The sequence below is a fragment of the Topomyia yanbarensis genome, chromosome 2, assembly GCF_030247195.1.
Source record: "Topomyia yanbarensis strain Yona2022 chromosome 2, ASM3024719v1, whole genome shotgun sequence".
NCBI lineage: Eukaryota > Metazoa > Arthropoda > Insecta > Diptera > Culicidae > Topomyia > Topomyia yanbarensis.
Genome location: NC_080671.1, coordinates 51,533,214 through 51,546,095, shown reverse-complemented (window position 1 = coordinate 51,546,095; position 12,882 = coordinate 51,533,214). Strand labels below are relative to the sequence as shown.

The 12,882-nt window shown below is 41.0% G+C and overlaps 1 protein-coding gene across 1 annotated transcript; it reads right to left on the bottom strand.

The window, feature by feature from the left end:
• Positions 1–1,799: 1,799 nt before the first annotated feature.
• Positions 1,800–12,620, bottom strand: LOC131679467 (uncharacterized). Its single transcript, XM_058960197.1, has 3 exons — positions 12,358–12,620; positions 2,106–2,407; positions 1,800–2,041 (listed from the first exon to the last, which is right to left on the bottom strand). The coding sequence occupies exons 1-3, from the start codon at positions 12,618–12,620 to the stop codon at positions 1,800–1,802; spliced, it is 807 nt and encodes a 268-aa protein (XP_058816180.1).
• Between the last annotated feature and the right edge of the window lie 262 nt (positions 12,621–12,882).

Genomic DNA, 12,882 nt, shown 5'->3' with positions numbered 1-12,882 from the left:
TAAACAACAACGTTTTTAAACTGCTAAAACTTTTGATTTAGGCAGAATTTACTCACAAAAATATGGAAGACCAGTAACTGGGACTATTTGAACTTAGAACTGAAGTTATTGCTATTATTCTGATATAACTCTGCTGGAGCAGTACCACCAGAGATATTGACAGTTGATAAATGAAATTTTGATGTATCTTCATTATTTTCCATTTTTGTTGAAAACTGCTAAAGCGTATCTTCGACTATCTTTTTATAGCATATAGAATATTGGAAATTTTCTAGGAGAATTGTGTTGAGCACCGGACGGTAAATATTGAGCAGCTTAGAGCACTGCGAAAGAAGCAAAGCGAGTTTTTCGTGTTCCTGCAACCCTATGAACGCTAGAAAAAAGTTGGTCATGTAAGGATTAACTTAGATTAGTTTTTCATGCATGCAAGGTATAATTGTCCAAGAAGAAGATATATAACCTAGAAGAACAGCTCATCAAAGAAAGAATAATTAATTTTATTATTCATTCAACGAATATACGAATATTGCTGGTTCTATATTGATTATATCCCATATTCTTAAGCACAGCGGCTGTATTCTCGCGGCCATCACAAATAGAACTACGGAAACTCTTTGATGTGAGAAAGAGTTTATTCCTGTATTGTGATGAGCTACCGAAACAAAAAAACTTGTACATAACACTGCCAGTTGTTTATCTAGTCAAATTTAACAAACTACTTACTTGATACTTGATGGGCAAGAATTCGCTTCGTTGAATCTACGCCGAGTGAAGAATTCTCTTCCACTGGACCCGGTCCTGGGCCAATCTTTTCCAGTCACCATGGACATTGAGTGCTTTTAGGTCCTCTTCCACTGCAAACAGCCATCGTGTACGCGGCCTGCCACGGAGTCGTCGGCCTCTTCCCGGTTCTCTACTGAATATTATCTTCGCCTGTCGTTCTTGCGGCATTTGTGCCACATGACCAGCCCATCGCACCCTGCCGTTTTTTATTAGCTTGACAATATCCACTCCTTTATATACTTGGTATAATTCGTGATTCATGCGACGCTGCCAGATGCCATTTTCTTCTTTACCGCCGAGTATTGATCGCAGCACCTTACGTTCGAAGACACCGGACGCTCTACGATCAACTTCCTTTAACGTCCACGTTTCATGGCCGAACAAGGCAACCGGAACTATCAATGTCTTGTACAATGCGAATTTTGTCTTCGTCTGCAAACTACGGGACTTCAGCTGGCTACGAAGTCCGTAAAAATCCTTATTTGCAGCTGCAAGACGCCTTTTCACCTCGCGGGTTACATCATTATCGCACGTCACTAGAGTTCCAGAGTACACAAATTCTTCCAATACTTCAAATTTATCACCACCTAACACCACTTCACCACCAACATCACTATTGAACCCACGTATTCTTCCAACTATTATGTACTTCGTCTTGCTGGTGTTGATTGTGAGACCAATTCTTGCTGTCTCCCTTTTAAAAGGCACAAATGCCTCTTCCACGGCTCGATGGTCGATTCCAATGATATCAATATCGTCCGCAAATCCTAGGAGCATATGCGACCGAGTGACGATGGTACCGTTCCTTTGCACGCCTGCTCTCCTGATGGCACTTTCAAGAGCAATGTTGAACAGCAAGTTTGACAGCGTATCACCCAGCTTCCGTCCGTCTAAGGTTACGAAGGACGTCGAAATCTCATCTGCAACCCGAACACTTGATTTCGCTCATCAAGCTTCTGGCGGTACTCGTTCGTCACACCTTCTGCTGAGAAGCGCTTGATATTGATACGCAACGGTCACTGAGTTCTTGAGTTCGCTACGGTTGATAACCGTGCTCGAATCTTACTGACAACGAGATAGTGATCAGAGTCGATGTTTGGTCCTCTGCAGGTCCTCACATCTATAACATCCGAGAAGTGTCGGCCGTCTACCAGAAAATGGTCTGTTTGATTGCAAGTTTCGCCATTCGGGTGCATCCAGGTGTGCTTATGGATATCGTTGCGTGCAAAGTAAGTGCTGCTGATGGCCATCCCTCTAGCTGTAGCGAAGGTCATTAGTCTCAATGCCGTTGTCATTAGTTACAGAGTGAAGGCTCTCCTTACCAATGATTGGACGGAAAAAGTCTTCTCTATCGACTTGAGCGTTGGCGTCCCTGATAACAGTTTTCACGTCATGCTTTGGGCACTCTCCGTAGGTATTGTCGAGACACTCGTAAAATGCGTCCTTCACGTCATCGGGTTTATCGTTTGTCGGTGCATAGATGTTGATCAAGCTGTAGTTGAAGAATTTGCCCCGTACCCGCAATACACAGATTCGCTCGCTAACCGGTTTCCACCTTATAAAACGCTGCATCTGCTTGCCGATCACTATGAAACCGACTCCATGTTCTGCCTTTTCGCCGCCGCTATAGTAGATGTTGTATTTGAAGGAAGTGTTGGCAATGGGATTCAGCGCCCTGAATTAACGTTCTCCAGTTCTAGGCCACCGCACCTTCTGAATCGCAGCAACGCTCACTCCAACCGTCTGCAGTTCGCGAGCCAAAAGACTCACTCGTCCGGGTTCATTCAAAGTACTGACATTCCATGTTCCGAGTTTCCAATCATTGTCCTTATTTCGTAGTCGGGTCGGTTGCCGAAAGTATTGTTCGTTTTTCTGTTCTTTTTCACTTTTCACTTTTCGTGGTAAGTGGGAGGGTTCGGTAGGCTACCTTACCGGGGTCGCGCCACCTACATAGCGCTGGTGGGGCTGCCACCTTAGGTATAGCTGACCTTAGGTATAGCATTTCATACTCATCCGCTGGATGCCAGAACAGACGCTGCTTGAGCCGCACCTCGTTGGTTAACAGACTCGGGACTCGGGACGTACCTCCTCAATCTAGCTGAAATCAGAAGGACAACAGTGCCCAGGCTGCACTACCAGCTAAGCACACAACTCTTAGCTGGCGGTCGTTGTAATCATATGACCCGGGGAAGCATGAGGTAGGGACTTGTGAGGACCAGAGCTATTTTGGACGCTCCTTCCAGGTTGTCGACTCACCGTTTTGCAGCCCAAACTAAATAAAACTAAATTTGGCCAGTTTGACATACCCTCGAAATTTTGATTTATTACAAAATAGACTGTTCCATGGGACATTTGGCTCCAAAAAATAAACTGCTTTGTCATTTTTAGCCCGATTTTAGATTTTTTAACAGTTCTAGAAAGAATAAAAAATTCTTTCCCAAACTGTTAAAAATCGATAATTGGCTACATAGCAAGTTTTTTGGTACCAAAGGTTCCATTAAATGGTTTTTTACTATACATCAAGGTTTTGAGGAAATGAAACATTTTCCAAACATTGTTTTATGTTGTATGTGATGAGACTTACAACCTATTCTAGTTCACATGAAAAGTTCACTATATCACTGTAGCACAGTGTTTTTAATATTTTATTATAAACTAATGCTTGTTGTTTCTATAAAAAGCTATAGCTTTGGTGTAATAAATTCATTGCATTTGAGTGGTGAGTTGAGTCTCATTCTGTCCATTTAGTTACTTTCTGTATCGCCCTTTAATATCTTGCAATCTTTTTACGAGATAGAATATTTAAAATGAGTCAACAAATATTCAAATGTTGAATTCGTATTTTTTCATTGATATGATGAAGAGATCTATGATATTAAAAAAAAATTCTTGTTACGTGATTACTAAAGTCGTCATTGGCTGTATAACTTAATCCTTTTTTTAAGAATCTGTTGGACGAAAGGATGAGTAATCGAATCGGAAGCAATCGTTAACATAAATGACATTGTCCCTATTACTGAACCGGTATTGTAGTATGTAAAGACCTTGCATTGAGCGCAATCCAGCACGCTTCACTGACAATCGATCTATGCCCATCCTTCTTAGCAGCATCCATGGTGGCTTGTCGGAACAAGCTTCCTCAGCAATAGATCAATTCAATGGACATCTATAAGTACTAACAGTGTTTCTTCTTTGGCTTTCTTCTCCCAGCAATGCAAAGCTGCAAATGGTCACAATCGAGAAAGGTTCCATTCACAATCGGTCTGGGCTGTCCGGTCGGATCAGGCGAGTGAACGCAAACGGGCCCTTCCCGGCTATCGAAATTGCTCGTTTCTTCCCATCCTTTCCCATCGAGCGGCCGAGTAGCGAAGATCCACGCGTTGTCCGGACCAGCTATAGAGTTCGGAAAGGTACAGAAATGCTACGCAGCGGGTGTTAATTATATTAACAGCAGTTCGAACAATGGAAAACATCTTCGGAGGTCTTCCTTTGGCGGTCCTTTTTATGCTTGGCTGCCGTATGAAGGCAACATATTGCAGTGGGTGCAACTTTATCGTTCGGCGTGATCCGTATCGACGGTTGTGAATGATGCGGACAGTTGAATATAGGGGGCTGCCACTTTCTGCCTATAAGTGAATGTACAATCGGTTGTTTTCGCAGGAAACAATTAGGGTAGATTTAAAATTCATATAAAAATCGATAAGACCGTAAATATCGCAGAAAAATATTATTAAAATATTTGATTTTTTTCATATTTCTAAAATGTATAAAATTGAAGAAAAATCCAAGCATAACTAACGTGAAAATACTGCCTTGATTTAATCTCTGGCAGCTAAATAATGCCGACGGATCCAGTTTGCCACCTCTTGCCAATCTGGTTTCCATCTCGATATCGCCGGGTTTTCCTAGACATCAACGAGCAGCATCATATACGTACGAGCATATTCATCAATCTCTCGCCCAAGCGTTGATTTTCACCGCTATTCCAAGACCTCCCCGGTCCGAGTTGCACACATGGCGATGAATAAGATAACGATTTATTAACATGTAACAGTTTAACAAATATGCAAATGTGAAAACTGCATAGCGTGCCCGCTTTGGCACGGTATATTGGCTATGGGTGGCATTTAAAGCGACCTCACACGGAGCAGCGAGTGCGAGTGGTCTGTTATTATACAGGTAGTGTGTTATTGTTGCGGCTGTTGTTCTCCAATTATCGCCAATTTGCACACTAACACGATACGCGCTGTGTACTATTAGCACGGACGGTCTCATAAGTAGGGAGTTTTCTCATAGGTACATATTATAGACCCTATACGAATACCTCCCAGCCATCGGTTGGTTGGCCTGGTATGCGCACCCTACTGGCCGAGTAGCACAATCGCACCGTAAATATTCCAATGCCGCCAGTTCCGCGTTCCGTGTTCTGTAGGTACTTACAGCATTTATTGATTAATTTACTTCATTGGAAATATTGACCGACGGAGATCAACAATGAAGCTATGAGGTCTAGTGGCATATTGTTTTCCGCAACTCTTGTCATCTATTTTTGTCGTCAACAGTGCAGTGAGTCTATTTGGTTATGCAACTACTTTTTTATAAGTATTACTCTTCATTCTATTATTTTCAAAGTTGCATGTAATTTGTCGTATGCAATTTTAAATGTTCGTTGATTTGATGGCATTGCAAGGGAGGACGTATCGGTCGGGTGATGTCAATTGGGCTGATATTGCTGGGTGGTTATTTCGTGCTTGTTTGACCAACTAGGGAACTAATGATCGGGGCATTGGGAGTGCGTGGGGAGGACGCATGGTCTTGTCTGAGTGGAGTGATGACTTCATTCATGTATGAGGAATAAGAATTGACGCGAGAGAGATCGAAGGACAGTTAAAAATTTCCCTCAGTCATATCAGCACGATTTTTTTTTTGATTTCCTTGTCGCGAAAACGGTCAATATTGTTTAGTTGTGACCCCAGTTCGTTTCCACTCTTATTTTTTCCTTTTCGAGATTTTTGGTTGCTTTGCGTTTTGGTGGTTTGTCTTCTGTAGGAATAATGTTTGAATTAACTGTCTTCTATAATTTCACTCAGAACTAGTAGTATTGTCAACTATCTCATGTTTTTCTTCTTCTTTCGTACTTACTTGGAATAATCAATAGTTAACATGACACTAAATGGTTGCTCGGAATCGGCATTCTGTTATACTATTGCTACTGAAAAAACTAAGTTTTCCATTCCTGTTTTCATAGGACATTTGCAGAAAGGTGAAGATTTGTTGATAGTAATAGATCAAAAATATATGACTACTATAAGCGGTAAACTATATGCGAAACTGATAACAGATCATAGCGGCTATCCAGTAAAATTTGGCTTAATTCGGAAACTTTTTCAATCGCATAATAGTACTAAAAGCATAAAATAAATAAGCGCCTTTATTTTTCAAAACATAATAGTTTAACTTTTCTGTTTCGATATGTCCAGTACTATTCTATAGTTAGAATAGGTCATAAACAACGTTTTCTAGTATAATAATAGTTTTTTGATTAAATTGTTAAATTTTAGTAGAGATTATTTTCCAATGCCTGTTTTTGTAGAAAAAAATAAATCATTTCTATATAGATATAGCCCTAGATATAGCCTCATAACCTTTCCTGATTATTTAGCTTAAATTTCGCTTAAGGGGTCTGACAGCGCAAAATTAAAATAAGGAAGGATTTACTCGAATTCAACTTGGTTCGTCTGCTAGAGCCCATCAAACTACCAACTATCAATTTTCATATGAAGCTGATAAAATCGGGTCAAAAAACTGGTAAAATCGGGAGGAGATAAAAATGGGTGCTGATAAAATCGGGTCTTTACTGTATATAGCATTACCGGCCTAAATATTTGTTTTTAAATTAATAGTTTATTCTTTTGGCAGAACCTAGCCCACCTTTAAATTAATTCCTAATTCTACAGTAATCTTATATAAGATCTGGCATGGCCGACGACAAGGTAGATTGTCAAGTTAGCAACTGGAACAGTACTGGGCATTAAAAGTGGCAAGATAAATTAGAAAACAGAAAAGATTCATTAAATGAAATTTGCTCTATCTTTACCTGATCAAAACAAAATCGTAAGAACAGATCTGCTGAAGGAAATTTAGCTGCAATTACCCTGATCCAGTTGATGCGAAGGCTTTTACCCGTAGCAGAGATGCTAGTATCATAACAGAAAAGTGTCTAGAAGATAAGAGGAAAAAATATTATATAGAATTGGGACAACCTTGAGAGACGCCTGCTTTGACCCTTTATAAGGCCCAGAGTTTGGGGCTATTAATGAATGTTATATGAATAGAAACACGGTTCTCTTACTTAGTTTAGAAAATATTTACATTTGTTTCGTAATAAAAACTCTTTTGAAAATATACTGCTACCGCTCGTTAGAAAACGTCAGTCTTTGTAACGTTTGAAGTTTTTCCAACGAGATTAGTGCAAATATAAAGACATATCGAGCTGGATCAGAAATTCATTCGGGTTACTGGTTTTTACCTGATTAACAGTAAATAACTCCTGGATTTTGAGGATAAGTTGAAAAATGAGACTACAGATTACAGACGTTCATTTATTCATTTTATTATTTCTTTGACATTTTTACAACTCATAAACTAAATTTTCGGATTATAAATAGTTGTTTTTACAAATTTTCATCGCCAACTTATAGAGTCTAGACTATTTTTTTTTTCAAAGTCGAGATAATTTTATTTATTGTCCAAAAAGAAATCGACGTATTTTTTCAAAAAATTCTTTACCAATCTGACACTTTTCACTGAATTTCAATAAAAAGTAATAAGCAGAGTTGCCAGACTCCTAACAAGTAGATTTCATAACATTGGAACACTTCCCACTTATATTCCTGCGTTCTGAACGAAACGAAACGGTGGTAATATAGTTGCCACTGCTTTATAAAGGGTTAAGGGGTAGCATGTCAGATTTACCATTCTGATAGTAAGTTATGTGTAAGGTAGGTTTATTTAGATAATTTTGAATCATCTTTATTACGTCAATTGAAAAATTGAAATGCCACATTTTGGCAGTCAATCCTTTGTGCCGAGCTTTTGCAATGTCCAAAAAATTGTAATTGTAATTGTAATTGTAAATTTATTAGCTTACGATACCCTGTTGGTTACATTTGTATACCTTATGTCAGGTCAAGGAAGAAACTGTTAATATAATAACATTGGGATACTACAGAGTTACTGCTGCCTATTTCTAAAAGTGAAGATAAAGGTACTTATAAGACTAAATTTATTGTCTACGGAGAGCAGCTTTAAATGTTGAAAATGTGGGTTGTTGTTTTATATTTAAAGGCAGTCTATTCCATGCAAGAGGGCCAGCTATAAGCACATTTTTCCTTTCGGATGTGGTGTGACGAGGAATGGTGAAGTTTCGAGCCCGTTCCAGTTGTCCCTTTTGCAGGTGTTGTTGAAGATACTCAGGCAGAGTTTCCAAGTACCCTAGTCGCATGAAGCTGATGATTCGGTTCTGGTAATTTGTTTCGAGCTCATGACCGAGGACCCTGTTTCGTATAGCTGCAGTTGAATCTCGACGACGAATGTTGAAGACAAACCTTACCGCGGCCTTGAAGCATCTGTTTAGCTGTTCCTTGCACGTAGTAGATAGGCCAGGGTGGTAGTCGACGTCACAATAAGTGAAAAATGGAATCAGTACTGCTTGGACGAGTCTCATCCGTGTGGTAGCAGATAATACTGTAGTAAATTTCCGGAAAGTATGCAGCGTTCCAAAAACCTTTGCTGCACGTATATGGCACCCTTATCCCATTTATATTGAACTGACGTAAGTCAACATCTCAGCGGGCACAGAAATTATGGGCCCCACTGACAGTTCAAACTGTTCTGCTCGTTTTGCTCGAAGCTCGATTTTCACTAGTCAAACACCGTACGGCCTTATTCAATTTTTAAACATATGTTAAAAAGCGAAAATATTGGAAAGCTAATTGAAGAAATGTGTTGTTTTGGACATGTTGGTGAATAATAAAAAACTTTACACTACGGTGCACCAACAAATTAAACGAACTCGACTATCACAAAATTGTGTCGAATGAAATTGATTGTGTTTATTGTGGATCGACCCTAACGCGACGTTTTAGATGTTGGCTTGAAAATCATGGCGGCGTAGCAGATACCTGCTTTGCTGTGACACTGTTAACATGAAATCTTGGATTGTTGTCCATGAGTAGGCCGAGGTTGACAACTTTTTCGGCTATGTTTATGTTTTCAGAACAGAAAATGATGTCAACGTTTGGTTGAACTGTGCCTTCCTTACAGAAAATAATCGCAAGTGTTTTTTTTGGGATTGGGAAACAGAGCGTTATCCATTGCCCAGGATTCAATGAACTGCAGGTCATCATTTACTTGTGTTACTAGTCTGTCCACGTCATCTATTGGACCGGTTACATAGATCTGTAAATCGTCTGCATAGAGCTGGTATTCACACTTTAGGCTTAGAGGCAGGCTGTTAATATATAGACTGAATAGGAGGGCGCTCAGGGATGAACCTTGAGGTGTGCCATCGGTGAGCGGGAGATCGGTTGATGAAAGAGCTTGACGAATTGACTCCTTCGACTGAGGAATGATGAAATCAGTTCACATGCCCCTGTTGCGAAGTGCAGTTTGTTTTTGAGCTTATCATGGTTCACGCAATTGAAGGCGAGCGAGAAATCTACTAGTACTAGGACGGTGCACTGCCCTTTGCCAAAGCCCTCATATATGTCATGGCTAACTTTGGTTAAGGCTGTTGTGGTGCTGTAATGTTTCCTGTAGCCAGACTGGTTCTTTGCTAAAAGCTGCGGGTCGGAATGGTTAACGTGTTCGATAATTTGGTCTAAAAGAATCTTTTCGAGAACTTTGGAGACCGTTGGAAGCACTGAAATAGGTCGAAAATCTTTTGGTTGGCAAGGATTCGATGTTTTCGGAACAGGGGAAACTACTCCTCTTTTCCAGCCTCCCGGGAAAACTTTGGTGTCGACTATTGCGTTGAATAAGTTCACTAATACTGGTAGAATAAACGGACACAGGAGTTTTACAAATGAAATTGGAATGCCATCTGCTCCGGATGCGTTGGTCTGGATCTGCGCTATTTTTTTTGAAACTTCTGCAACATTGGTGTGTTGGAAATTAAATCGATCTCCATGTGGTGGATGCAGGTTACTTCGGTGTGTGGCTATAGTGCCTGCTGGTCCGGTGTTCTGAAGTTGCCGATGTCCTTCACAGAAGAATCGATTAAGTTGTTCTGGATCCACCAGATCGGGAGGAACTTCTTTTTGGCTTTTGTGAACCCCTTCGCGTCGTAGATTTGTCCATAGATTTTTAACTGGTAGGTCAACTGAGAAGTAACGTTCGCCGTACCGTTTTTTCGCTGTCGAAATCAGAGATGTAGCTTTGTCACGTTTCCGAATGTAATCACACCACTGTGCCTCTTTTCCGGTTGGGATTACGCGAATAGAGTGTATGTGCTAGATTTCGTATGTAGATTTCTTGTTCGATTTCTGTTGATATCCAGGGCGTTTGTCTGTCTTTCACCGTGATTACCTTTTCAGGTGCGTGCCGATCCATGAGGTTCTGGAGTTCAGCTGTGAGGAGTTCTGCTTTGGAGTTCGTGTCTCTGGTGGTTAGCATATTGTCGAGGCTGCGTGTTTGGAAGTCGGCTTGAAGTCGAAGAGTGCCTATTGAACGAAAATCTCTAACTGTTATTCGATGGGTTTCCGGTTTCCTTATTCGAATATTTGATATGAGAAAGATAGTTTCATGATCAGAGATGATATTATTCGTTGCTTTTCCTGTGATGATTGACTGCGGTGAGTTAGTTATCAGTAGGTCAATGGTAGTGGCACTGTTATCTGTGATCCTTATTGGAGCCGTGGGAAATACGGAAAGATTGAAAGCGTCGTGAATGCGCAGTAGTGCTGCATGGTTTCCAACAGGGTTTGGGGCAGATACGTTTATGTTGTAGTTTCCAAGTATAAAAAAACGGTCGAACCCGAACTGTTGTATGTCGAAGGGAAGCTTTTCGTATTCCTGTGCGAAACTCTGATTGCCAACGTGGGGGTTGAAGAGATTGTGACAATACCGATGTTGAGATTGTTGATTCTGGTCTGGATGACGAGGAATTCAAATCTTTGTCCAATTGGGACGTCAGGATTAAAGGTTGATTTGAGAACAGGTACAGCTTTTATGCCCTTCATGACGTAGATGCCTATGCCGCCACAAGCTTTGCTACTGCGTCCTCTAGCTCAAGGTGCTTAGAGTTCTAAGGTGATTCGTCTTTGGCAGTAACTAGATGAGGAGTGAGGTAAGCGTGCAGCATACTGCGGGGAAGAAAAATGACAGCAAACAACTTTGTTTACCGCCTGAAATCTAAGCAAACATATGGAGAGAACTAGTATACAATGTTGTTAGCTGTCGTTTCTAAAACCAACATGGCTGATCGGCGTTTTTGAGGATCGGATCACCTGAGAATAAAAACTCCTTGCTCTAGCTGACGGCAGACAGTGTTTTATGAAGTTATATGATGGTATACGGATTGGGCCGACAGGGCTGGATGGTTTTAGTTTTGCTTCCGTTATACTAAAAAAGTGGTATTGGTTTTTGTTCAGGACCAGTTTCATGCCGTCAATGTGGCGTTCAAGTCCTCGTATGTTGAGATGTCCGAGTCGTAAGTTTGTATGATTGTTGTTTGGCATATTTGTTGTAGTGGATCGTTAGCGAGTGGTGGGGTTGATGCAGGGGGGTTATTGCTGGAGGGAACTTTCGTTTGATTCTGCGTCGAAGAAAATTGAGGAGTCATCCGGACTGGAATGTTGGCTGAGTAGTTCGTACAGGTGTTTGGGATATTCAATACGAGTGTAATTATTTTGTCCTGGCAGCCGGACGGCGACGGTGTCGTTTTTTATGAATACGGATTGGACAAGATTTTTCTACTTCATCCTCAGGACAAGATTACGAATCCTAAAACTTCCAATTGAGGGGATTTCGTTTACTGTAAAGCGGTATTCCAACGGTAGGTCTGATGTCAGATTGCTCAATTTCGCTTCTTTATGCTTCTCAAAGTATCTACGCAGAACTGTCGCTTTTACTTCAACGTTGTCGAAGGCAACCAGGATGGTTGGTGTAATCGATCTGTCTGTCCATTTGGATGGTTTAACTGGTAGACGGAAACAGGTACTTACTCGAGACATGACGTCTGGAACGTTGAGAAAACTGAGGAAACTGTGAACGATCGACTGAATGTTTTCACCGATTTGGTACGGCACTTTATTGATTGCGATACGACAGCAATTGACACTTTGCGAATAGATTTTCGCTAGCTTCAAGCCAGATTCTATTGCTTCCAGTTTATCGTTAACTCTCTCGACATGATCGGCAGTGGCTTTGCTATCTTTCATATGGCTGACTACGTGAAACTTATTTTGCAACCTGTCGAACTGCTTCTTAATGCTACTTTCGTTGTTGTATACCTCGATTTCCAGTTTTTTGATTAGTGTAGAAAGCTCTCCTATTCGTTTCTGTATCTCCTACAGTTTGTCTTCGTAGGGATTGCATGCTATAGGGATCAGATTGCCAATAACCGCACATTGTTCGAGGTGGTACGTATAGTTCACAATGTCCGCAAGTAGCGTCGGGCTGATTCGGACACAGCGCGTGCGGAACCACTTCAAGCAAGAGTCACAGCAGATCCAGGTGATTCCACCTTTGGCATCCTTAGCTTGTTTTCCAGCCTTCTTTTTCTTTTTTCCTGGGGGCTCTTCTTGACCGCAGGCAACGCAGATGTCTTCTGTCATTATATGAATGATATTATCACTCCGCTTCGCTAACGAATCCAATAAGATTTTATTATTGCGTTTACATGTCTCAACAGTGTAGACAGCAAAAAAACTTGACAATGCGAGTTCTATTTGGCACCACTGATTAACGAACTGACGCCGCGGAAAAATTGACCCGGTGTATCGAAAACTCGTAACTAAATCGCGGTCGTGGACACTGGGATCTGTATTCCATCGGTGGCGCACCGAGGACACAACTTCTGAGCTAACACCAGCCTTT

Excerpts from the sequence above, each read along its gene's own strand:
- LOC131679467 (XM_058960197.1), bottom strand. The coding sequence starts at position 12,620 with ATGACAGAAGACATCTGCGTTGCCTGCGGTCAAGAAGAGCCCCCAGGA. Across the intron at positions 2,408-12,357 it reads AATCCCTACGAAGACAAACT|CGGCGGCGAAAAGGCAGAAC; the intron begins GTAGGAGATACA and ends CATCTACTATAG. Across the intron at positions 2,042-2,105 it reads CTTTTTCCGTCCAATCATTG|CTAGAGGGATGGCCATCAGC; the intron begins GTAAGGAGAGCC and ends CCTTCGCTACAG.